Source organism: Belonocnema kinseyi, chromosome 7 (assembly GCF_010883055.1).
Source record: "Belonocnema kinseyi isolate 2016_QV_RU_SX_M_011 chromosome 7, B_treatae_v1, whole genome shotgun sequence".
NCBI classification, from domain to species: domain Eukaryota; kingdom Metazoa; phylum Arthropoda; class Insecta; order Hymenoptera; family Cynipidae; genus Belonocnema; species Belonocnema kinseyi.
The window spans coordinates 85,553,744-85,580,092 of NC_046663.1; the positions used below are offsets into that span (position 1 = coordinate 85,553,744).

The window sequence follows — 26,349 nt, forward strand, 5'->3', positions numbered from 1 at the left end:
ATAAATAAAGTATGTGAATAATTATTTATAATCAATTTAAATGCAATATTATAAATTATAGAGAGATGTTAAATCCAATGAAATGCGTAATACACTATCCAATATCCAATATAATAAATGCAACATGAATTTTATACCGTATTTCTTATTTCTTACTATTTATTATTTATTTTTTATTGTTTAATTGTTATTAATGTACCATTTTCATATAGTATTATATATATATATTCGGTTGTCCTTATGACAAATTTTTAATTATATATATAATTAAAAATTTGTCATAAGGACAACCGCAGGATTTCGCCGGGAGCGGGTGCTAATCTGAATAATTGCACCCGCTTCCAGCAAAATCGCGGTAAAATTTTAAATTAATCTTGTTGATTGAAAATTCAATTATTTCGTCAAAAATCAACTATTTTGTACAAATATTGTCTTTTTGGCTTGATAATTCAACATGTTCATTGATTAGAAAATTCACCTCTTTTGATAAAAATGTCATATTTATTTATCACTTTAACATTAAAAATTATAATTCTGTTCTAATATATACCGGAAATTGAATAATAGAAAATAAAAATGTTTCTGGATAACTTAAAGATATTATTTTTCTCTTTCAGTTATCATTATTTACAAAAAGTATCTTACAAAAGAAGTAATGTTAGATTATCCCTTTACTACTATGCTTTAAAACCTATAAAATGGAGTGTTTTCTGTTACACCTGATTTTATGACTTTTTTTCAAATATATTCGTTACTGAATTTATTGTGTTGAACTTAGCTCGATAAAATGTCCCTTAACTTGTATTTAAAAGGGTCTTAAAAACTCTCTTTTTGTAATGATAGCAATATATTATATATATGCATGTGCAGTACTCCATTCTTGTTTTTCATGCATCGGTCACGCTGAGGATTTAAAGACTTAACTATATTTGTACAGTTGTCCCTTGATTTCTTGCTTTTTAGCTCAAGGCGCGAAAGATCAGGGTCGAAAATTTAAACTTTGTACCATTTCGATGCATGCAGCAGATAGGCCATATACTTGGAATCCTACAAGGTGCTTCGGAATTTTCGGAAAAGGTGGTCGAGATAGGAAAATTAGATTTGCGGATCTCTGGCATCTGGAGGTTTTCTCGAATTTTCTAAAATCGTATTTTAAGTTTTATATTTGAAAATTTAAACTTTGTAAGTTTGTAACATTTCGATGCCAGCAGCAGATAGGCCAGATGCTTGGAATCCCACAAGGTGCTTCAAAATGTCCCTAAAAGGTGGTTGAGATAGGAAAATTAGATTTTCAGCTCTCTGGCACCTGGAGGCTTTCCTCGTATTTTAAATTTTATAGCAGAAAATTTAATCTTTGTACCATTTCGATGCCGGAAACAGATAGACCATATGTTCGGAATCCCATAAGGAAATGTCCATAAACTACGTTATCAATTGGCAGGGGAGGGGGCGGGGGTAAACGCTAAAAACTGCGGTTAGTAACAAAGGCGAGGAGCGAGTGTCACTGGAAGTAACTTTACAAACTTAGATAAAATTTAGTACGTTTCCTGATGATAAGTTCAAAAGAATTCTTTGTTTTCTCTGTTTTTAAGAAACTTATGCTTTCCCCCCTTTCTCCCGTTTTTTGTTTAAATCCTAACGTTATTAATAAACCAAATAAGAAAAATTCACTACCTGTGGTTGAAAAGTTTACTTTTATATATGTTGTTCCGAATTTATCTCGCTTGATTAAAAATTCAAGTATTGGGTTGAAAATATTTTTGTTTTGTTTGAAAATGCAACTATTTCGTTAAAAAGTTATCTTTTTTTGTCAGAAAATCAGCTACTTGGATGAAGGTTGAACTAATTTGTTATAAATTAATGTTTTTTTTTGTAGATACATCTCCTTCGATAAAATTTAACATTCCATTATAAGAAAATTAATCTTCCAGGTCAAAAAAATTATCCTTTTGTTTGATCTCTTTTTATGAAATTTCATTTTTTTTAACAATAATTTTAGTTGACGTTAATTGATGTTGAACAGGTAAGATTTAATTAGAATTAGGTATGCAGGTCTAGTATACCAACAAAATTCAACATCTTCTACTTCATTCTTTGGGTTGGAGATTCATATCTTTTGTCGAAAATTTTGTTAAAACTGTTTTTTTTTTTTTTTAAGAATTACTTTTTTCAACTAACAATATAGCTAGTCATTTTTGATTAAAAATTGATCTTTTCTAGTTGAAAATTCGTCTTTTTTAGCTAAAATTAATCTTCTTGCTAGAAAATTCATCCTTTTAGTATTAATCCGAATCCGCCCACAGTATCATATATGGTACGCTTCGTACGTATAACGAAAATCGCATTTGCTGCCGTTTTTTGAGCTTAAAACCTGCGTACCATATATGGCACGCCCTTTATTTTGGAAAGGAAAAGCCGCACTACACCCAGAATTTTTTTAAGGCAGTTTAGAAGTCAGGTAACAGCCCCTTAATGTTTTTTGTTATATATCTAACTATTTTCATGAAAGTTTAACTTTTTGGTAGAAAATTAACTTCTTTGTTTAAAAATCATATTTTTGGGTTAGAGATTGTAGCGTTTTGTAAATAATTTGTCATTTTAGGTTGTAAATACAAACATTTTTTTTAATTAATGCATTTTGTTGAATTTTTGTGCTTTTTGGTAGTTCATTCGTGTACCTGGTGGAAAATTTATCTTATTGGTTAAAAATGTACAATTTTGGTTCAAAATTCATACTTTTCAGTTAAAAAAGCAGCTACTTCATTGAAAGTTGAGCTAATTTGTTAATAAATCATTTTTTTGGTTCAACTTTTTGTTGTAAAATTACATTTTTTGTTTCATAATCATATTTTTGGATTTAAAATTCAACCGTTTTGTAGATAATTCGTCCTTCTGGATTTAAAATTCAATAATTTTGTTGAAAATTAAACTTTTGTTTGTTGAAGATTGATCATTTTTGAACTCTCATCTTATTGATTGAAAATTGAACTATTTTATCAAGAATTCATTTGTTCTTTTTTGGCTCAGCATTAATTTTTTTAACTGAAAATGTAACTATTTCATTTTTGGTTCAAATTTTTTTTCTAGTTTAAAATTCGACTATAATGTGGGTTAAAGTTGTTGAAAAATCGTCTTTTTTAGTTGGAAAATCAACTACTTGGTTCAAAGTAAAACTACTTTTTAAACCATTTTTTATTGGCGATGAATCATTTTAGTTTAAGTCATATTTGCGAATTGAAAATTGAACTGTTTTGTACAAAATTAGTATTGTTTGGCTTGAAAATTCAAAGATAAGTTAGAAAGTTAAACTACTATTTCAGTAATCGAGTGTCACCTAATCACTTTTTGTCGCCTATTTTCAATTTTGTCACCTTTGTCACTTATTTTAGGAATTTGTCACCTTTGTCTTCTTTTTTGGGGTTTCTCATCTTTTGTCACCTTTTTTTAGTTGAAAAAGAACAATTTTATTCAAAATTACAACTTGTACACCAAATATAGTTTTGATTACACTTTCCTAATCGACAAATCTTGAACCAAATGATCGAATTTTCAAATAAGAATGATTAAACTGTAACCAGAAAGAATTGGATTCTCAAACATAATCTTAAATTTTTAATTTGAAAAGATTAATATTTTACAAGCCAGTTTAATTTTGAAGCAAGGAAGACGAATTTCCAACTACAAAATATGACTTTTCTAACAAATGAGGATTTTTACACCAATAGTATTGAGTTTCTATCCAAAAGTATACAAGTTTTCAATAAATCAGTTGAACTTTTGATAAAAAAGATTACTTTTTAAGAAAATATTTGAATTTAGATCAATTCAAAAATAAAAACATATTTTTTTCCAAATAAAAATACTTAGCTTTGAATAAAAAAGGATCAATTTTGATCCAAAGAAGATGAAGTTTTAACAAAACAGTTGAGTTTTCAACCAACAAGTAGAATTATTAACCAAGAGATGAATTTTTAGCCAAGAGATGATATTTTTTTTAGCAAATAGTTCAATTTTTCGCCCAAAAAAACAATTTTTTAAGTAAAAAGAATTTTCAATCCAAATAGGATCAATATTAGACAAAAAATATGACTATTTAACAAAATAGTTGAATACAAATTAATTCTGAAAAAAATATAATACTTTTTTTCATTTGTTTTTGACAAAAAGAACTAACTTTCAATCAAAATAGATCTTTTGAACCAAGTGGTTTGTTTTAAACAAAAAAGTGACTTTTTAAAAACCTAGTTCAATTTTCAATAAAATAAATAAACTTTCAAACAATTTGTAGAATTTTAAACTAAACGCCAAAAGTATAATAGTAGATTTTCGAATAAAAATTAGTAACCCTTATATATAAATTATGACTTTTCAACAACAACAACAACAATAACAAAATTTTCTAATAAAAAAGTTTTCAACAAAAAAATATGAATTTTCTACAAAAGTATAAATTTTTTACCACAAACGATGACTTTAAAAAACCTCGTTAATCTTTCACAAAAGTATGTTTTTCAAGTAAAAGAAATTACTTCTTAAACAAAGGTACAATAATAGACTTTTCAAATAAAAATCATTTATTTTCAACCAAAAAATATCAATTTTCAATAAAAAAATTAATTTTTTGTCCAAAAACGATTCCTTTTTATCAAAAGACTTTAATTTTCAATAAAATAGTTAAATATTTAACTAAATAGTAGAATTTTTAACCAAAAAAATGATTAATTAAAAATTACACTCCTTGGTTGAAAGTCGAACGATTTTTTTTTATTTCATTTTTTTTGTCGTTGAAGATTCATAATTTTAGTTGAAAGTTCGTTTTTTTGGTTAAAAAATTAAATTAAAAATTCTTTTTGTTGTTAAAAATTTTTTTTTTTAACTGCAATTTCAACTATTTTGTGGAAAAAGTCAAGTGATTAATGTAAATTAACTTTTTTGTTGTTTTTTCATGTTCGCGTTTTTTAAAATAAATTGTTTAAGAGAGAATTAGGCTTATTGGCTTAAAAATTCAACAAATTGGTATAAAATTAAACTGTTTTGTAGAAAATTCGTTTTTGTATTTATTGAAAATTCATTCTCAATGAACGTTTATCAACTCCATTTTTGATTAAAAATTCAACATTTTGGTTAAAAAATTCGGCTTTTTTTTGTTGTTGAAAATTCTTTTTTTGGTAGAAAATAAAAATTTTTTGGTTAAAATCAAGTCATTTTGAAAACATATACTTTTTGGTCAAATCTATTTGTTTTTTATTTTTAATCAAAATTTTGTTGTGGAAATATCTACTATAACATTTTTGGACAAACATTAATTTTTTTTTTTTTTGAAAATTCAACAACATGCTTAACATTATTTTTCATTCTTGACTGAAAAATTTTTCTTGTTAGGAAATTAATTTTCAGGTAAAAATGTCATCTCTTTTTGGTTAAAAATGCAACTGCTTAGTTCAAAATTGATCTATTTTAGTTGAGGATTAAACTATTTTGTTGAAAATAAAAAAATTTGGTATAAAATTCAATTTTTTTGTAGAAAATTCGGTTTAATTGTTGTTGTTTTAAGGTTTAAAAATGCAGACTATACATCTTTTTTGCTTGAAAATTCAACAATTTGTTAACGGATTCAACTATGTGGTAAACAATTAAATGCTTTTGTAAAAAATAGTTTTTTTCTATTGAAAATTAGTTCTCAGTGGAAATGTAAATACTCCATTTTTCAGGGTGTCCGTTTTAATGAAAGAAAAAACTGCTGGTCATCTCACGGTTTACTACAAATTACAACCTGTTTGTTCGTCTTATTTAACATTTGTTTATGACCTATTTGTCACCTATTTTAGAAAAAAATGTCACCTATTCACCTTTTTTGACGACAATAGGTACTGCGATGTCTGCTATTTGAAAATGAACTTTTTTCTTGAAAATGAAAACTGTCTTTAAAAAATCGCTTTTGTTTGTTTGCTTTTAAAGTGACCCATTTGGTTAAAAGTTCAACTATTTTGTTAAAACTGTTTTTTTGTTGTTATAATGTTCGATTATTTAGTTGTTAATGCAACTGTTTAGGTAAAAAACAACGTTGGTGTTGAAAATTCATCTTTTCTAGTAGAAAATAGTTTTTGGTTGAAAATTCAACTTATTATTGACGCTGCAATATATTTTGACTACAAATCTTATGAACAGCCTGTGAGGTGTTTGAAAATGTCTCTAAAAAGAGGTCAATGTAGGAAAACTACTTAGATCCGCTTATCTCTGGCCTATGGAGATTTTCCTGGTATTTTCAACTGAAAAAATTAACTTATATTTAAAGATGTTCAAATTGCTTGCATTCAAAGGGTCATGTTAATGTTATATATATATATATGATATTTTTTGTAGTACTTTACGACTCCTTGTATTGTTTCGACACAATGGACTAAAAAGGTGACCCATTGTCTATGAAGTACCTTCATAATGACAAAAAAAACAATTAATAACAATCGCCACTTACCATTGTAAGATTCGCATGCAAATGTGCGACTATAAACTCAAGTTGTGGATTTTTTATTCAGGATTAGTATTTTTTTTTTAAGTGAGAACTGAGAGTCTTCTTGGGAAGCTTGATGAACGGCGTTAACGGTTTCACATTGGGTTATAAGTGTCCTCCATTAATATCTGACTCGACAAATATTTCCATCCCCTTGGGTCTTAGGTGAGATATCTCACCCAAGACCCTTAACGTTTCTTTAGAGTCCCAAAAATCGAAAAGAATTCAAAAATCATTCATAAGATTTCAAATTGATAAAACGAATTCCAACCCCTGCAATTTGTATCCTTCAATGGGGAATGTTATCCTTACTTTTTCTCTAAAAAATGTTTTAAGAGCCCCCTTTTTGATTCTTTGAAAATAATTTTTTTTTAATAGTCAAGTTTATCAAACTTTATCAAGCCTTATCTTCAATTTGTTTATTTATCATTTATTCAGTAATTTATTCATTTCTTGATTGAAGATTCAAATTTTTTTAAAAGTGACTATTTAGTTTAAAAATCGATCTGTTTTAGTAGAAATTGAAATCTTGTTGAACAAAAAAGCAACAGTTTGGTTGAAAACTAATTTTTTTTATTGATGATTAAACTATTTTGTTAAAAATCCGTATTTTTCTCTTGAATTTAACTGTTTTTCTTTTTGATTGAAAATTTATCTATTTGAATGAAATTTTTGTTTATTTGAAAATTAATTCTTTCAACTGAACATTTAACCATTCTAATTAAAGATTCATGATTGTAGTTGAAAATTCATATCTTTGATTTGATTTTAATTTTTTTAACAGAAAATTTGATTTAGCTAGTTAAAGAATAATCATTTTAGTTGAAAATTCAATTATTTGTTTGAAATAGCTTTGGGCTGATTTCGGGGGATCGAAACGTAATCAGTGAGGGCCGCCTGACTTGTTTCCAATTGGAATATATATATATCCCTCCCCTGAGAAACTGTTTGAGCCAGCAGTTCTAAGGAGGCCGAGAACGGGGTGACTGAAAGCGAGTTTGGTATAACGATATTATTTTGTCTGCCAAGGAAATTCATTAATTAATTCTGATGTTAAATTTGTCCGATTACTATTCGAAATAATTTTTTCTAGTTTCTATTTTTGGTTGAAAACTGCTCTTTTTTAGTTGAAAATAAAGCGATTTTATTGAAAGTTCATCTTTTAGCAGAAAATAATTCTTTTTGATGAAAAATTGATTTTTTTTAGGTTGAAACATCAGCTATTTGGAAATAAAAATTCAACTTTTTTCTGAAAATTACACTATTCTGTTAGTCAGAAGCTGTCGTGAGGGAATGTATGGACGCAAAGGAAGCCTGAAACGATAGATCTTGGATACTAATCGGCCTGGGTGGAGAGCTTTACATAATGACTTTGTGATGCTCTTATCCTGGGGTGATTGCTAGACAGATTGATCAGCGACTTGGGTCGGATCAGCGTTGCGAAACCAACGTGTTATTTAAATAAATAAGACGAAAATAATTCTAAAATAATAAAAAATTAATACCCCTACCTTGTAGAATTGTCATATTTTTTAGTTTGAGAGGTCAATCATTTGGTTTAAACTCATTTTGGTAAGTTAAAAATTCGCCATTTTGCTTAAAAATATAACTATTATAAAAAAAACTCATTTTTTGCGAAACTTCATCTATTTTTTGACTGAAAATTCATCTTTTGTGGTTGAGGACTTTTTATTTTTTTTTGGTTTAGATAAGATAAATTAATTTGAAATTTTTATTTTTTACTCTGATATTACTATATTTCGTTTACAGAAGATTCTGTGTTAAAAATGTTACAAGATTTTTAAAAGCAAGTACAATCTTACTCCTTACCTATCTTTTTTACATTTTGGAATACATTTTAGTACAAGAATTCAATACGGAAATTAAAAAATATTGTTCTTGTAAGTTAAGATATTTTTCTTTTGAGAACCAAAAGATTCTAGAAACGGAGTCTGTGAGTAATCAGGTGAAAGAAACTTCTTGAAGAAATTATGAGCGTTTGCGATTTCAAAACATAAATGGAGTCCATTGTCATGATCACCATACTGTGAGCACTTTCCTCAGTTGCACACCTGCGAGTTATAAAAATTTATTGCCTGACAGACAATCAAAAGTCGCGGATTAGTCTTCATGCAACGGGCTCGGGAAAAACCCGGACCGACGACCAGGATACCTAAAGGAGGTCCTAAAACCTAGAAATTAAGCAGCTGCTCAAGAATGATTTGCCAACGGTGAATTGCTGGCAATTAGTAAGTGTCGACTTTGGCAAAATTTCGAAAAATTTCTGTTGTATTTCAATTCTCAGGATAAGTGAAAGTTTCCTCTTTAATATAGTCTAAATTAACTAGGACTTGAATTGGATTTTAAGCGACTGCCATAGACAATTCCGCTAGAAGAAATATGAGGAAATGTATAGATATTTCAAGCGACTTCAAGGACTTTTAAAAGGATTTAATCAGATTCAAAAATTTGAATCTAACCCCATCCCCCATCCTTATGGAATTAGAATCATCATTGTATCATTTTGTTTCATTTTCATTCATTCTTATTCAAAATTATACCATTATACCCAATCCTTATACAGCAGAACCGCGTGATAGACTTCCTAAAAGGGTGTAAGTTCGATTGTCTTCGGACTCCGTATACTAATGTATTTTGACGCGCTAATTATGAATATGATAGTGAAAATTGGCGCAAATTTGATTTTCATGTTAAAATCATCAAAAAACCATTGAAATCATTGTTTTTGTACCCAAGAAGTGCTGGAAAAGGGTTAGGGGTGCGACTTTACATTATTTTTGTGACCAATCACAGGGGTACCTTCTCGCCCCCAGGAATCGTTGGAAAAGGGGTAGTTGGGACCTTACAATCTTCCTGTGACCAGTCACAGGGATGCCTTCCCGCACCAACGAGGAAAACGGGTACAGGTATAACTTTACAATATTTTTGTGGCCAATCACAGGGGTTCGTTCTTTTCGGTATCAAACCGAAACCAATGGAGATACGATGCAAATCGTGACAAATATACGATTTTATCAGAAACTTTCACTCATATAAAAAAATTCTTGCAAAAAAATGTGTATTATGATGAGATCTACAACTTTAATTTGAAACATTTTTTAAAATTTTTTTCATATTAGCTGAGATAAACTCAAAAAACCATGAAAATCAAATTTTTGCCAATTTTTCTATCATATTCGTAATTAATGCGTCAAAATACATAAGTATACGGAGCCCGAAGAAAATCGGACATACAAAATTTTCGGAAGTGCAACCGAACCACGTTTTATTGACCCGCAGTTTAGTCATTCCTAGAACGAGTATATTGCGTAACACTACATATTCCAATTGGAAACAGTTCAGACGACCCTGACTGTTTATGTTTCGATTTCCCTGATTCTGGAACTAAATTAAGATTTGGCTGTAAAAAAGTATTCCATCCCTATGCCATTTTGCCTCCTCCTTATACTATATTTTGCATTCTTCCTCGTTTTGCCCTACCCTTATACTATTACACCCAATACATATGAAATTTTGGGCCTTTACCTTGTGCCATTTTGCCCTATATTTATGCCATTCTGCTTCGCGTTTATGCAGTTTTGTCTTACGGGGCATCCATAAACTACGTTACAAATTTTGGGCTATAATTGACTACTGACCCCTATCGGTGACGACTGTAGCCCCCTGATTCCTGATATTTGCAATCTAAATATATTGCATTTTCAAGAAACTATAGCTATAGTTAAATTTCCCATAAAAACATATTTTCTATCAAAAGCAAAAAAGCGCTCGTCAAGGAGAGGGCAGAGGGATGGATGGTCAAAATATCCCAAAACTAGTAACGTATTTTATGGACGGCCGAATTATGCCCCGCAATTCGGCCGCTCTCAGAATCAGATTAAAATTTCTCATCTGAAGTGGTGCCCTATACCTATAGGATGTGGTAAAGAGCGTAAAACTAGAGATTTGCGAACTTTGATTCTGCAGATCAAGAATTTCAGGTTGGACACTTAGAGGGCTCAAGAATTATGTACCTGCCGTGTGAAAATCTGAAAAGAATGCGAGGGTGGCCTCGACGATCAGGTGAAGCATTGTGATCACGAGAATGAAAAAACGGCCCAAATCGTACCTGCCATATCCTTCGGGGGTTGCGACTGAATCCCCCCACTGTATTGGCGGTCTAAGAAAGGGCCCAGGCGGAGGCTGTGACGGAAACCGGACCAGGGAGCCAAGCTCGCACCCCACATTCGCGGCAGATTTCCCGCCTTTTTATTACACACACAACAACGATGACAATGTCGATTTGACTCTACGTTTAAAGTATAACTATATATACCAAACCGCTTTCATTTTTCTTGACTTTTATATCGTCTCTTCTGGGATCTAGGATCAGGCATTTTAGACCCAACATCCCATCTGAATTGATTTTTCCAATTGAGATTCTTCATTCATGGGTTTCTAGAAAATATCTCGAAAAAGAATCTTTTTGTAGATCCTCTCCCCTTTTGAATTGGTGAATTTGGAATGGTTCCCGGATATCTGGAAATCGTGATTTTTCTAATGACTTTCGAGAGTTGTTATAGTCATCATTTTTAGATTTGGGAAATTCGCATCAGTTACCTTCAGAGTTAATGTCCTACTTATTAATTGCTCTTTGATGATATGATTATGAGAAATCGGAGAATAGTTTTTATGCACAACCTTTAATGTTTGCTATTTGTATATTACAATGAATAACTGTTGAGATTATGGTTGTCTTATGATCCAAATAGAATCAACAGTTTTCTTCAGATAAACAATGTAACTTTTTTTTTAAATTTCTAAGTCACTATTGATTAATTCAGAATGGTAATTGAAAGTTCGTCAACAGATCAATTTCAGGGTTCTCGAAGACGCGAACAATTAAATCAAATTTAATACTGTTATTTTTCAAATATAGACAAATAATCCTCTTAGAAATAAGATCAATAATTTGTTAACAAAATTTAAAAACGATATTGGTAGGTATTGATAAGACATGAAATATTCTTCAGTTGGGCAATTGATGCGTCTCGAATACGCGAACTAAAATATCATGTACATTACTGTTGTATTCCTAAAATTAAAAAGTTTTCCGCCTGTTTCATGGCTTTAACAATATCGTTTTTAAATTTGTAACCAAAATTATTTACCTTGTTTAGAAGAAGATTTTTGTATATATTGAGAATATAACTGCATGAAATTTGTTGTAATTGATGTAGTATTTGTAATACGTACAAATTTTATATCATATAAACTAGAATAGACCAATTTTTAATTGTCATAAATCGGTATTATTGGGTCATAAAATGTTCAAAAATAGACCGATAGGCACATCTCCTCAAAGATGGGAACAAGTGCACTAGATATAGTATATTTTTTTTAACATAAAAAAGTTGTTCTTTTTCTTGGTCGCTCGACATTACAAAAAGCTTAAACCTCCAAAGTAAAGTCAAGAATCCCCCCTCCCTATTTAACTCAATTTCTTCTTCGGTTTCATTTGATAAATGCCTAGAATAAAACGCCGAACATGATACCAATGTATTTAACTATAAACAAAATAGTTCAACTTTCAATCAAGCAGTTGAGGTTTTCAAAATAATTAAGTGCCAACAAAAAATAGTTAGATTTTCTTGTTGAGTTATATTTATTCAGTTCGCATTTAAGCGAAAAAAATGAGAAAAGTGAAAAATTCCTTGAAAACAGGGAGAAAGAAAGAGGATATCTTTAAAAAAGGTAAAAAGTGAGGAATAAGGGAAAGAATGTTCAGTCCAATTCTTTACTTCTGTTAGAAAGTTGAACTAATGGGTTGTAAATTCTACGGTTTTTGTTAAAAATTATATGTTTTTTGAATTCACCTTTCTAGTTTGTTGAAAATTCCATTATTTTATTAAAATGCTATCTTCTTTATTGAATATTGAATTGTTGTAGATTCATCGTTTTAAGTGTAAAATTTGGCTTTTTAGATCAAAATTTTTTTTTTCGCTAGAAAATTCATTTTTTGGTTGAAATTTTAACTGTCTTCTGAAAGTTTCAATTATTTGCTTAAAAAAAATTAAGTATATTTCATTGAAAACTCTCTAAATCTGAATCAGCTGTAAGTATACCAGTAATTAAAGCACTGCATTTAAGCTGTCGAAACTTTGCTGATTTTCTAGCATATATATGCTAAGTTGAATTACCGGTATACTTATCTCTGATTCAAATTTAGAGAGAAGCATCTGATTTCGGTTCATCTCCGTTTTTTGCAAATTAATTTTTTTCAATTCAATTATTCCTATAGTCCTATCCTATAGCAGATAGCTGAAAGTTGGTTGCAGTTTCCCATTGAGTGATATAAAAGTGAAACAGACACGTTCGAGGGATCTGTTAACATTATTGGATGTAAAAATTCCTAGCCATTAAGTTTCAGCGATCGTGCCGAATTCGAGTGAAGCTCATTTATGGTTTTTAACATTTATTTAATCTTCAAACATTGTAATTATTTAAACAATGTTTATAAATGACTTTTAATTTATCGGTTTAATTTATTATGTTGCTTTGCAAATTTACAAGAATTATTAATTATTTAAACAATTTTAATTAAGAAATTAAGAGTTTGCACTTTTTTCTACGAGTCAATTTGTCCACGGAGTCAACTAACTCTTTTCTAGGTTGCAATGCAAATTTACAAGAACTAATAATTATTTGAACAATTTCGATCAAAAAATTAATGGCGACTTCTTTTATACGAGTCAATTTGTTCACGAAGTCAACTAAGAATTTCTATTCGATTACTCTTTTCTATATTTTTTTTTTTGCAAATTTACAAGAACTATTAATTATTTAAAAAATTTTAATTAAAAAATTAAAAGTCACGTTTTTTCTGCGAGTCATTTTGTTTGCAGAGTCAACTAAGAATGTCTATCCGATGACTCTTTTATATATTGCTTTGCAAATTTACAAGAACTAATAATTGTTTAAACAATTTCGATCAAAAAATGAGAAGTGACTTTTTTCTACGAGTCAATTTGTTTAAGGAGTCAACTATTCGATGATCTATCCGAAAACTCTGTTGTATGTTGCTTTGCAAATTCACAAAAACGATTAATTATTTAAACAATTTTAATTTAAAAATTAGGAGTTTGATGTTTATTCTTCGAGTCAATTTGTTTTCGAAATTAACTAAGAATGTCCCATCGATGACTCTTTTTTGTGTTGCTTTGTAAAGTTACAAGAACTATTAATAATTAAAAGAATTTCAATTGAAATATTAAGAGTTTCGGTTTCTTTCTATGGGTAGCCTCCATTTTTGAACATAATTAACTAAGAATATCTTTCCGATGATTTTTTTCTCTGATGCTTTAAAAATGTACAATTATTAATTATTTAAGAAGGGTTTATCAACATATTTATTGCTTGGCTATTTTCAAGGAAGAGGTATAATTTGTTTACGGAATGAACAAAGAATGTCTTTCGATGGCGATTTCCACGTTAATTTGTAAATTTATAATAATTATTAATCATTTAAACAATTTTTATAAACACATTGAAAGTTGGGGTATTATTCAATTAATAAAGATCTTTTATTTACGAAGTTAACTAAGATTGTCTTTGCGATGGATCTTTTCTAAGTTATTTGTTAAATTTACTAGAATTATTAATTATTTGAAGAACTTTCATAGAAAATTTAGAATTTTGCTATTTTTCAACGAAAAGGGTCAGTTTTTGTTTAATAAGTTGGGTCTAAAATCACTGTACGAATTATAGTACAGTTTAGTAACAATGCGGTTACATACGATTTTATTCAAAGTACTCGCATTTGGACTCTTCTCGAGTCGAGATCTTTTACTATGTATTTCTATGAAAATTTGTACGCGCCGAAATTTTAGATCTTTTTTCCAAACTTCCATAAAAATGGTAAAATGATTTGATGAAACAAATCAATCCTTTCTTCGACCGTTGATATTTATTGATTTCTAATCGTAGATTTTTAAATTATTTATGTCTTACGGTCCAATCGTAAATCGAAAAAATAAATATGAGTCAAAAAAATAGTAAAAATTATTATCATGGTTTTTTATTGAACTTCATTTCCAAATAAAATAATTACAAGGGAATTAGTGGGTCGCGCGCGTATGCGCGTCTAGTTTGGTTAAAAATGTGTCTTTTTACATTCTTATCATTTATGATTGAGAAAGTATTAGAATTTTCGGAAATTTGACATCACACTTTTTCAACGGATCTCCACGTTTCGAGACCCCCTGAATCCGAAAATCAGGTTTTCACGATGGCGCCTATCTGTCTGTCCGTCCGGCCGTACGTCCGTAAACACGATAACTCTCGAAAAAATGAACGAATTAAATTCACCTTTGGCACACTTTTTTATGTCCCAAAAAAAGGACGAGTTCGTGAACCAGCCATATTTGATAAAAATTCAAAAAGTGAGCGCATTTTGAAAATTTTTGAGGCTACTTTTTTTCTGAATTTGAAAATTCTATGTACGGATATTTATGGTATTAAAAAAAACAAACAATTTATCCTAGTGACTTTTTTCGATGAATATAAAATTCTCAGAGTTATAGCGTTTAAAAAATTTTTTTAATCAACCGAAAATCAAAATTTGAAGCCGAAAAACGCACGATATGAAAAAAACTGAAAAAAAGAAAAACATTTATTTTTGAAAGCTCTAAAAGATTATCATAACAAAATTTTTGGATTTTCTTCAAAAATCGAAAATTAAAATTTTTATTGAACAAAAAATAATGGAAAATAAAAAATTCCATTTTGTAGACAAACTATGTAGGATACGAAAAAATATGAATTAACAAAAATGGTTATCTCAAAAAAGATCTACAGTTTCTTTAAGAATCACCTCTTGATAGGACGCCTACTTTTTGTTTTATTCGTGAAAAATAACTTTGAAAAAAAAAATAAAAAAAAATGTGTGGAAAAACGACGAAAGTTACGAGAAAAAAAAAAGATTTAACAAAATCTGTTTACAAATATCGGTCGGAAATCGAGCGCGAAGCGCGAGTGTCACATAGCTTTGAGAAACTTAATCTTTGACTATACTTAATTAAGTAGACAATTCAGAATATGAAGACGCATATAAATACTGCCATATAAAAGAGATCTTTTTGATAAAGTTTTTTTCAAGCATTCCAAATGCAAAGAATAAATATCCGAGCGCGAAGCGCGAGATTAAACCGTCGCGCGCCTGAGGCGCGCTCAAACTCGCGAGAAATTGATTGCAAAAAATGCAATTGATTGCTTGAAGCTTAATCATTTTTGTTTGAAAATTCAACTATTTGGTTAAAAGTTTATTCCATTTTGTTAAAAATTGAGCATCATATTTTTTTTCAGATCTTTTTTAGTATACTAATTATATCATATGATTGGAGGTTTAATTAATCTGTTGAAGTCATTTTTTATTGAATCTTGAACTGTTTTGTTATACGGTGAAACTCTGAGACTGGACCGCTTTTGAGGCTGAAGGTGGTGGGGAATTACCCAGATAGAGTGCCGTTTCGTACAAAACGCTTTTATTTGTTCACGTCTGAGCGATTTCGTTGATAATTTATTTTCATAGGTTGAAAATAAACTATTTTGTTGAAAGATTAACTATTAATTTATAAATTCAAAGGTTGGTTTCAAAACTATATATTTTTTTAATTTACCGTTCTAGGTTTGAAATTAACTTTTCTGTTGAAAATTCAACTATTTTGCTAAAAAGCCATATTTTTTATTGAAAATTGAACTGTCGTGTCGCACATTCGTCTTCTTGAACACAAATTCGTCCTTTCCAGTTAAAAATTAATCTTTGGTAGAAAAGTCATTTTTTTGGTAGAACATTTCACTGTCTTCTAAAAAAATTCAATTCTTTGGTTCCAAAAGTCAACTGTTTGGTTGAAGTTGAATCATTTTGGCCTGAAAATTCCACATTGTCATTCATCTCTCTTGTTAAAAAATTCATCTTTCTTTGTCAAAAATTCAAATACTTTGTTGAAAATAAAATATATTTCGCCATAAAATATTAGTAATTTAAAGCGTTTTATGTTTATTTTAATATGAAACACCACATAATTTTATTTTCCTATTTTTAGAGCATTTGGGTCTGTGATGTCTGTAATAATGGAGTTCAAGATAAAATGTAACCACTACGTCGCAGAAACCGGAAAATGATCCGGAAAAAATCCAGAATATATAAAGAGTGGATTTTGTTTTAGAGAGAATTACTGCTGTCCCAACTGTCACATTTGCCATAAGGGTCACAGTCACCAGTTTCATAGGGATTACACACAGCGTTGACCTTTTTCTTTTTGTAGTTTTTTTTTTTTTTTTTATAAAATGAGACCCCAGACTCACTCCTTTCTAACACTTTTCCGGTCTCATGCATGATCTGAAAAATATAGAGTTGTCAACTAATGCAGTTGTCATCTAATTTTGAAGCTCATGCAAACACCTGATTTTATTAAAAATTTGTTACGAAATTAGTTGACCACTTACTTTTCTGTATCTATTTCTTAGATTATACAGAATTTATTAGATGGAACTTGGTCCGGTTTCGTTATTAATAGAAAAAAAGATTTTTTACGAAACTTTGATCTGCCCTCTAGATTTGACCGAAATTACATATAATATCTGAAATTACATTAATGATTGGATTCAAATGATTTGTTTTAATTGGCAGAAACGAAATGGAACGAAAGTTCCGGTTAGGTCTCTGGAATTGGCACAATTTTAATTTGCAATCGAAATTTTGACTTTAATTTTTGGCCAAGCAGAAGTTCAGAAAATAAAGACGAACAGTCTGGTGAATGCCCTTCATTCTTGGCAAATTTACCTGTAAGGACCTAGAGTCTAAACATAATAGAGGGTAATGAAAGTTAAGAGGTGTAATTTTCAATGCGTAATTGAATTTTATTATTCTCTGGAATGCAGATGTACTAAGTCACTTCTAATGCCTGCCTCGTTGACACCTCTCAGTAATAGTTTATATGACCTTTACAGAATGAGTACGGAAACTTGGCCATTCTGCCTATTAGTCACTAGTCTGTTTATCGAAAAATCAGTTAGTCCGCAGGTTAGTCCTGTCAAATTTCGGTTTAGGTTCTCAGATTAGAATTCTATAATAGAAATGTCTCATAAATTCAAAAAACGTTTAGTTGCTTCTAAGTTGTAAATTGAAAATTATTGAACTTTTAAGAGTTTTTGCTTTTTGCGACCGGCTTAAAAGTATAATTTACAATATCTTTTTAATTTATTTTTCCCATTATTCTGTAAAAAATTATCCATGAAAAAAAAACTGGTTTACAATGTTTGGAATTACTTATACTCCAGAAATGAGTCAACATTTTTTAAGTTTTTGAGCTAAAACCTTCAAGTCTAAAGCCTTCAACAAAGGACTTGAATGATCAAAATCTTAATTCGTTCTTTACAAGATTTAGAATTTTTGAAAAGTCAACAAGAGATGAATCTTAAACAAAAAAATTAATTTTGAACCAAGTTAATCATATGAGTTAGTTGGATTTTCAACAAAGCAAGATGAATTTTCAACAAATAAAATATATTTTATACCAAAGACGAAATTTCAAGAAAATAGATTAATTTTTAATAAAACAGGTGGATATTGAACTATAAAACGATGAATAATTGGCTAAGTAGTAGTTTAATAGATAAAAAAGAGCCAAGAAGTTTAATTTTATACCACAAAAGAAGAATATTCGACAACATACATGACTTTTTAACGAAACGGATGAACTTTTAATAAATATAATAATGAATATCTAACCAAAAGAATGAATTTTTAATAAAGCAGTTCAACTTCAAACCGAGGAGTAGTTTTCAAACAAACAAAATAATTTTCAGCCATCAAAAAACACATTTTCAATCAAATAACGAGATGACTGAAAAGCAGCCATTTACTTGACAGCAAGATCGAATAATTCGTCTGTTCAAAGGGCTGTTTTGTCTGTCAGTAGAAATTGCTGATTCTTTAGTTAAAAAATGATTGAATAATTTAGTCGGTCATATTCTTCGTTGATTCTAATTTTTCTTTCTACTGGTCCAATCAATATTAGGGGTCATTCACAAAACTCGTAATATGGGGGGGGGGGGGTATCATTCTCCATGTTAAGTGCATTTTGTGAATGGCCCCTAACTATAATACTGATTATTCTTAAGACTGTGAAAAAAATGCTTTCTATATAAAAATAATAATATTGATTGCATCAGTAGACAGAAAAAGTAACATAAAAATTATTTATTAATTTTACCTGTTCAAGAACCTTAATATCAGTAATAAATATTTAGTATTAGTTGCAAATCATTAAAATTGAAGAATTTTCAATCCTAAAATCCAATTATAAAACCTTAAACTGTAATTCTTGAAAGTTCAAGATATTTTAATCTTTTAAATTTACAAGTGAAATTGATGTATGTTTTGAGTTTGACCATTAAAAATGTAAATACATATTATTAGATTCTTAATTCACCATATTAGATAAGCAAACTTGACTTTCGAAATTCTGTTACCAAATTCGGATGGAGTGACTTCAAAAAGTATAGAATAATCATTTTCATGGAAATCGGATATCTTATGTAGATCATTTAGACACCCTAAGCTGGAACTGCCTGATTTAAAATGGAATTACTGCATTATATTGGACATAAAACTACCCTTCTCTGAGATTCTAAGTAAATCACTGAATGTTTCTAAGGACCCAATTAAGAAATAAAATATTCGGGGAAAACCCCTAAAAGTAGTAATTTTTTTACCTCTACCTAGCAACAGTATTCGACTTGCTGGTGGCGATGGGCCAAAGGGTGAGTGAAGTAAGGACCCCCACCAAAGCAAAAGTCGTCGGCCCCCCACAGCGGGCCCTTCCAGACTGACACAGTACACACTCGTGCACGATGATCAAGCACTCGTGTCCCGTGCGCAAAGGTTTGGGCGGGACACATCACTTATTCTCATTGGTCGGTCCGTATTCCCACTCTTCAACTCCTCGTGCTCCCCCCTCCTTGAGTCGATAAATAAGCTCGCACTAAGATAGGACTTAGCAAACCGGGTTTGTATATCCGCGCAGTCGAGAGAGGTTTGGAATGCAAGTTCATTCTTCTTTCAGCTCTCGACAACTATACGTCGATTTATCAATCAAAATATCAAAACAAAATCAACACTCGTGTTCGGAAATTATTCGCCGGACTAAAGTGTTTTCGCGGCTGCTGTCATGCTTTTGGAACCTTCAACGGAGTCGCCTGACGTGTATCAATGCACCAGGTAGATTGCTGAATTTTTGATTTTTCATAATCAAATTTGTGCAACGTACTCTGTGCTATTTATTCGGTGATTATGGATGTGCTTTTTGGCTGCTTCGATTGTTGAATGATTAGAGGTTTTGAGTGTTTCGGGCCAAAATTCTAGGAAAGTGAATTGGATTTAAAGTGTGTTGTGCCCCTGGTATTTTAAGGTTTTTGACACATGAGTTTTTACTTTATTCATTTGGTTTTTTTGGCTGAGTTTTATTGACTCATTCTTATCTTATTCTTATTTTATTCGAGACAAGTTTTGTGACTTACTAGATCTTAGATTTCAAACTAATTTAATTTTGAGACTGGAATAAAAGATAAGTAAAATGAAGTGTATTGTAGATTTTTAAAGGATACTTCTTGATCTGTCAAAAATTCTAATAGAGGCCAAAAGAAACAGTGTTTTGACAACTTTAGGTAGTTTCTGTCACCTTTTTTTTTTATCGAATAAATCTAATTTTTAGAAATTTTAAAGTTTTGACAGCTCTTAATTTTTCAAATTCATTAAATTTTGTAACTAGTGAATTTCCTTTTGCATGTGACTTATTAAAATGCTCCCTACTTTGTTTTTGAGATAGGCAGAATGGCTTTCTTCCCAAATAGGTTCACCTTCAAGATCGAAAAAATATTCGACAGTTTTTAATATTTTTCCGATCATATTTAAATCAATTTAAATATGTCAAAAACACAGTCCGTTTAGTGCTGCCCTCTTTTTTTTTATTTCCGCGCCTTCTCAGTTGCGCGCAAACCCTTGAAGGGAAGAGATATCGAATTCGGGCAGGTCCAGTTTTTTCGTAATATAATGGTGTCTTCTGACATAAAAGTGAAGAGTCTTTAGTGTTCACACCTAAAACAGAACATCGCGCAAAAGGTACGACTCCCAAACCCTGAAATAATTCAAAATTCAAGTGATGCTATCAACTTTTGGCGTCATCATAGTATTCACTAAAAACCTCGTTTTACTACATTTTTTGAGGTTATTTATCTTAAAATATGGATGAACAGCTCTTTTCTTTATAATTTTTTCAACAATTTTCGTGTTTTGGAATAAGATACGCGCCTGATCGCTTCTATTTTGGCGCGCATCTTTTTTGAGGTTAGGTGCCAAGTGTTTTCATTTTGCGGAGTACGTTGCATCGTTTTTTTTGTGATTTACAAGTGATTGTGAACGTGTGTTTAATCAAGGATGTTTTTTTGTGATTTCCAGGCTCTTCAAAAATGCCTTCAAAATCAAAAGCACGCCAGAAGGCACACTGAAGTCGAGTGCAAAATCTCGCCGACTGCTGGGCATGGCGTCTCGATCACGTCGCCTTTCGAGTCCAGAAACCGACTTGCCTTTTATCGATAAAGAGAATGGCAGCGCCATCCTTAGTCCACTGAGCGAAGGCTCCAGCCCACAGAAGGTAAGACAGTACAATATTTAAATTTTCTATTGTTTTTGGGAAATTTTATTAAAAAAATTTTTAATTCTTCGAGGTTTAGACATTTTTATTTATTTTTTAATACTAACCATTAAAGCTGGGATATGAGTGAAAATTTTGAAATACCGAAACTGCTCGAATTCCTTTTTTACAATAATTAGAAGTCAATTTTCGACACGTGTAAAAAGACAGGTGTCTCTCAAAAACCCGCAAACTGATTTGCATTCTGATATGAACCATTAGCACGTGTCCATGAATCCTTTGAAAAATCTGTTTCCGTCAAAGCTAGACTGATTTTCTCTAATATATGCAACACCTTGCTCACTTAATTCATTTCCTGCTTGTAGAATTGCTCATTTCGTTGTTGATTTACTTGTAAACCCGTTAATTCGCCCAGAACGGAAATGTCTATTTATCCTTTGCTCGTTTTTGACATCCGTTACAATGTTCTAATCAAATCTCTCCTGAAAAATCTGCATCTGGGAGACATTAATACCTCCCAGAATTAATAAACTTCAGAATTATTGTTTATGATAGCGAATTTTTACTTATAGCTATTTTTTTATTATCTTTCAGTTAAACGGAGCGAAACTTTCAAAGTCCCGTTGTCCCCTAGAGGACTTTGACCCCAATAGTCAAGACAGCGGCTACGGGTTTACTGACCGGGATGAAAAGTGCAGCGATGTCTTCCAGTTCGCGGAACCTTTGGGAGTCGCTCCAAGGCGTATGTCCGTCGAGTGTCGAAGCCCGATGCAATCGCCTGTGCGATCCTCGCCTAATCGAAAACGATGTGCCAGGCCTTCTCTCTTCCGTAGTCTGTCCTCTGGTTACGAGAGTACCGACGACGGCTTCAACGATTTCACCGATCTCGATTCCCTCGACGAGACAACTCAACTCCCGAATGGAATCTCGAACCTCCTGTCCGGCCACATTGTCTCCTCCGAAAGGCCGATGGAAACCGACGGGGCGACAACTCCAGAATTCGCACGCACCAAATCCTCCTCCGTCTTCAGAAGGTCCCTCTCACTGCAGAACGAGAGGCACGAAAAGACACCCACTCTCTCCAAGGTCCGATCCTGTCTCTTCCGTTCTCCAAACGCGAACTCCTCCGTTTCGAAGCTCTCCTTCGATGACAATCCTCGAGGATTCCTGTCGCCGGAGTTGAATGAAGGACTGGGGCAACTCAGGTGCTTCAAAAGGCCACAATCTCCAATCGAGTCCAGTCCCGCACTAGTCAAAAAATGCAGGAAGTCGACGAGCTTTCAGGATATTCCTGATGCCACGAGTCCGAAGAAGCCCAGCTTCCAGAGGAGCTTTTCGGAGACGGAAGCTCACGCGCATATCAAGTCGGCAATCCACAGAAGCACCACGGACTCGGATCTCACCGGTGATTTCAGCAAGACCTGTGTTCTGCCTCTTGCGGTCGGACAACACGAGGATCTCAAATCGATTTCCGCTCAAACCCTGGCTGGTCTCATCCGAGGCGAGTTTACCGAGACGATCAGCGATTATAAGATCGTTGATTGTCGATATCCGTACGAATACGAGGCAGGACACATTGAGGGGGCCTTGAATCTCTACTCGAAGGAACTCATAGAGCAGTGTCTTCTCGCCCCTCTCAAGCATAAACCGGAAATTGAGCCAGACAGCCACAAAAGAAGTATCATTGTCTTCCACTGTGAATTCTCCTGGGAGCGAGGTCCAAATCTTTCTCGTTTTCTCCGCAATATCGACAGACAGAGGAATAAAGAGCACTATCCAGCTCTCCATTACCCTGAACTTTACCTTCTCCATGGTGGCTATCAAAAGTTCTACATTGAGCAGAAGGAGCTTTGTTTGCCCCAGGGCTATAGGCCGATGAGAGATCCGAATCATGAAGCTGATCTGAGACAGTTTCGAAGCAAGAGCAAAAGCTGGCAAGGTGAGAAGTCGAGAATCAATGGATCTACGGCGAGGGCGAATCTCAAGCGTTTAGGTTTGTAAGTTGTTGAAATTGAAAACTGGGATATTGTGAATTGTTCTTTTTTCTTTACACCGAATTGTTCATCTTTAGCATTCTTTTTTGTCCCGGTCTCGAGTTTCATGCTTGTAACTTTTCACTGCTAAGCACGACAATGTTGTCGATTGCGATTGCCTTTGGCCCGCGAATTTTCACATTGGAAAAAATATTCTCAAGTGTTATTTTGATAATTTTATCTTAAAATAATGACGAAATGACGATATTGTTAAAATAATGGTTGAGAAGTGTGTAAATTTGAATGGTCGCTGGAAAAAGGTACTTTTGTTTTTAGTTTTAATGCGTTAAAGCTACCAGTGCAAGATTAATAGAAAGAGGGTTCCTCTCCAATGGAAGAGCCTGCCGCGTACTCTACCGGCGTTGTAAATAACCTTATAGATTATGATTTAGCCTAAAACACGTCTAGTACAAGGAAATGTAAAGCGCTTATTACGAGAGAGTGTGTAAGAGAGCGAGAACATTTAGATTAGAGAAGTATTATGTTTGTGGAGATTTTGAAGGGAAAGTTGAGGATGCAATAATAGTCACAGTAGGATTTTAGAATCGCATCAGGGTCGATCTGTGTCAGATATATTTTAATGTTTCCTTTAATTTGGGCGGACATCCCACTGTACAGACACGACACGAGAACCTGACGTTGTTCTAAAGAAAAAAGATGTGTCACTTGTCGCTTCTTTTTTTTTCGCGAGACGACAGTGGCGGGGTTTCGGTGCAAAAATTTTAGCGAAAGATAGTCAGTATTTACTTCCTCACAATCGGGAGTTTCGGTTTGACGCAGTCAAAAAAAAAAACACAAAGGCTGGTGTGTAAAAAATTTAATTGTCTTGTTACCGTGTAAACGGAATTTGAATTGTACTTTGAAATTTGGTTTGAAGTCTCCAAGATTTCAGGCAAACGGCAAATTGAGTGATTTCATAAATTCCGTTTGCGTGAGTAGGAAGAGCTGACGATTTATAAAGAGTAATTTATAATAGACATGTAATAATTTATCAAAACTTTATATAATTTATAAAAATTTATATAATTTATAAAAATTTATTTTAGAGCTATGAAGTCTGCGTGGAACTGAGATTGTCTCGATGTGTGCGATAAGCGTGTGTATTTTCCCTCTCGATGGACGTGTATAAATGTAAGAGTCAAATGTTTATTGAGAGAAACATCGTGAGTGTAGCCAAATGTGCAAAGTTTTTAGAATTTATATTGTACAAATTATCGTATGTTATGTGAATCATAATCTATAATATAATTTCTCATGCAAAACATACTTTTGAGTTCAGAATACTTATTTCCTATTCCAATCTTCACTTCCTGAGATTGAGTTTCTCTTCTTGAAATCCTTAAAAGTTGAACAAATAAATAGGTTTAAGCAATTATAAATCGATCAAAATTAGCTTTTTAATTGTGATTTTTTTTTAAATTTCTGATAGTGAGTTGAAAGCTTAACTTTTGCCAATTTCAAATTGCGATTGAGTTTTTTTGTCATAATAAGCGTAGCAGTAGGGGGAATTTAGAGATTCTCATTTTTCGAGAATGCCATGTAAAATCTTAATAAGGCATGTAAAATCTGGGCGTTTATTGATAGGGTACTTTTGTAACCAGCTGTCGTGCTTAAGTCCCGTCGATTTGTTATTATTTAGTAAGATTCTTTAAATAATAAAGTATCATTTCAACTTATAAATTCGTAAATGCGAGGGAAATTAAATGTATTCAGTCCTACATCATTGCTCAGTGGTTCAATTGACCAGAAAAATAAATTTTGCATCGAGATGGTTAATTTTATACCAAAAAAACGAGGAATTTTCAATAACAATATATTTCCTTGTTTCAAAAATTCGGCATTTTATTGTAAATGTGTCACTCGGTATTTTTCCAGGTGTTATTTTACAAAAATTCTAATTAATTCATAGCTTTTTAAATTGAAATCTCGGAAAATATATTTAGATCGACGATGTTTAATTGTCTGTTTTGTGGAAATAATAATTTTCAGTCTCATTTAATTAACCCATTTATTTTGTGAAATTAATAATTTTCTAGACTCATTTAATTACCATATTCTTGCTTCATTTTTGAATTTGATATTTAATTAATCTATTTCAATTAAAAATGTCTCGGTTCGCAAACATTTTTTGAGTTCAAAGATTTCAATTCAATTCCAAAAATATAAATCCACGTTATTATTGTCAATTTATCAAAAATTTTCCACTTCAAACGCTTTTAATTTTTAATTGTTCATGACTTCAAGTCTGCATTTTGAAATTCTTTAAATTAAAAATATTCGCTTAAAGTGAATGATATCATAAATGAAAAAGATAACAATTAAACTCATTATTTTAAAAGCTGTTAAAATCGAACTCCGGCATATTTTTCTTCTAAAGATTTGTAAATTTCCCGGTCAAAAAATGAACTCTGCAAAATTTGCACTCCAGTGTATAATTCTATGGTTCGATCCCCACCTATAAAAGTAAGCTCCTCCGCTTCTGTGAATAATATTTTAATTTTTCAAATAAAAAACAGTGAAATTGAACCACAAAATATGAATTTTGAAGCGAAATAGTTCATCAATTCTGACCTACAGCACATTCATTTTGACGCAAGCAGTTGTATTTGAAAGAAATAAAGATTCAATCAAAAAAATAGAAAAATTATGAATGTCTGATCAGTCGGCGAAAAATCTTTGAAGTCTTATTACTCGGCAAGAAAAAATCGCAGAAAGTTGACCTAAAGACAGAAACATTTTTCAACGTTATACGAGTACTTTTAAAACAATGTCAGTTTGATTTTCTTACCAAATTTGTTGTCTTCTCAATGGCAGAAAATGTGTGAGAAACGAGGAGAAATTACCCTCAACTTTCACTACGTCAACTTTTTAATTCCTCCGCACGTTCAACAAATTTGACCAAATTTTGAAATCATCGATGAAGATTCTGTAACATTTATTTTACAAGTGGAAATTTTGTATACTTTAATTTAATGTTTGTTTTAATTAGTAGTTTTATTATTATTATTACACTATTAAGCCATTTCCCTTTCGGGGTAGGCGTGACTCACTCGGTAGGGGAAATAAGTAGTGTGTGGAAGGAATAGAGATT

The 26,349-nt window shown here is 31.5% G+C and overlaps 1 protein-coding gene across 5 annotated transcripts in view; it reads left to right on the forward strand.

Moving 5' to 3' along the window:
- LOC117177323 (M-phase inducer phosphatase-like) overlaps positions 1 to 24,524 on the forward strand; it is a 330,798-nt gene extending 306,274 nt beyond the window's left edge. For 2 of the 5 annotated variants that reach the window (XM_033367941.1, XM_033367942.1), the window contains exons 4-5: positions 21,030 to 21,225; positions 21,820 to 24,524. In XM_033367941.1, coding sequence (XP_033223832.1) covers positions 21,030 to 21,225; positions 21,820 to 23,226 — 1,603 coding nt within the window. In that variant the 3' untranslated portion in view covers positions 23,227 to 24,524. Of the gene's footprint in view, positions 1 to 19,593; positions 19,794 to 20,577; positions 20,694 to 20,766; positions 20,949 to 21,029; positions 21,226 to 21,819 lie in introns of those variants that run through there. The other 3 variants (XM_033367943.1, XM_033367944.1, XM_033367945.1) reach the window with 3 other exon arrangements.
- Positions 24,525 to 26,349: the final 1,825 nt, after the last annotated feature.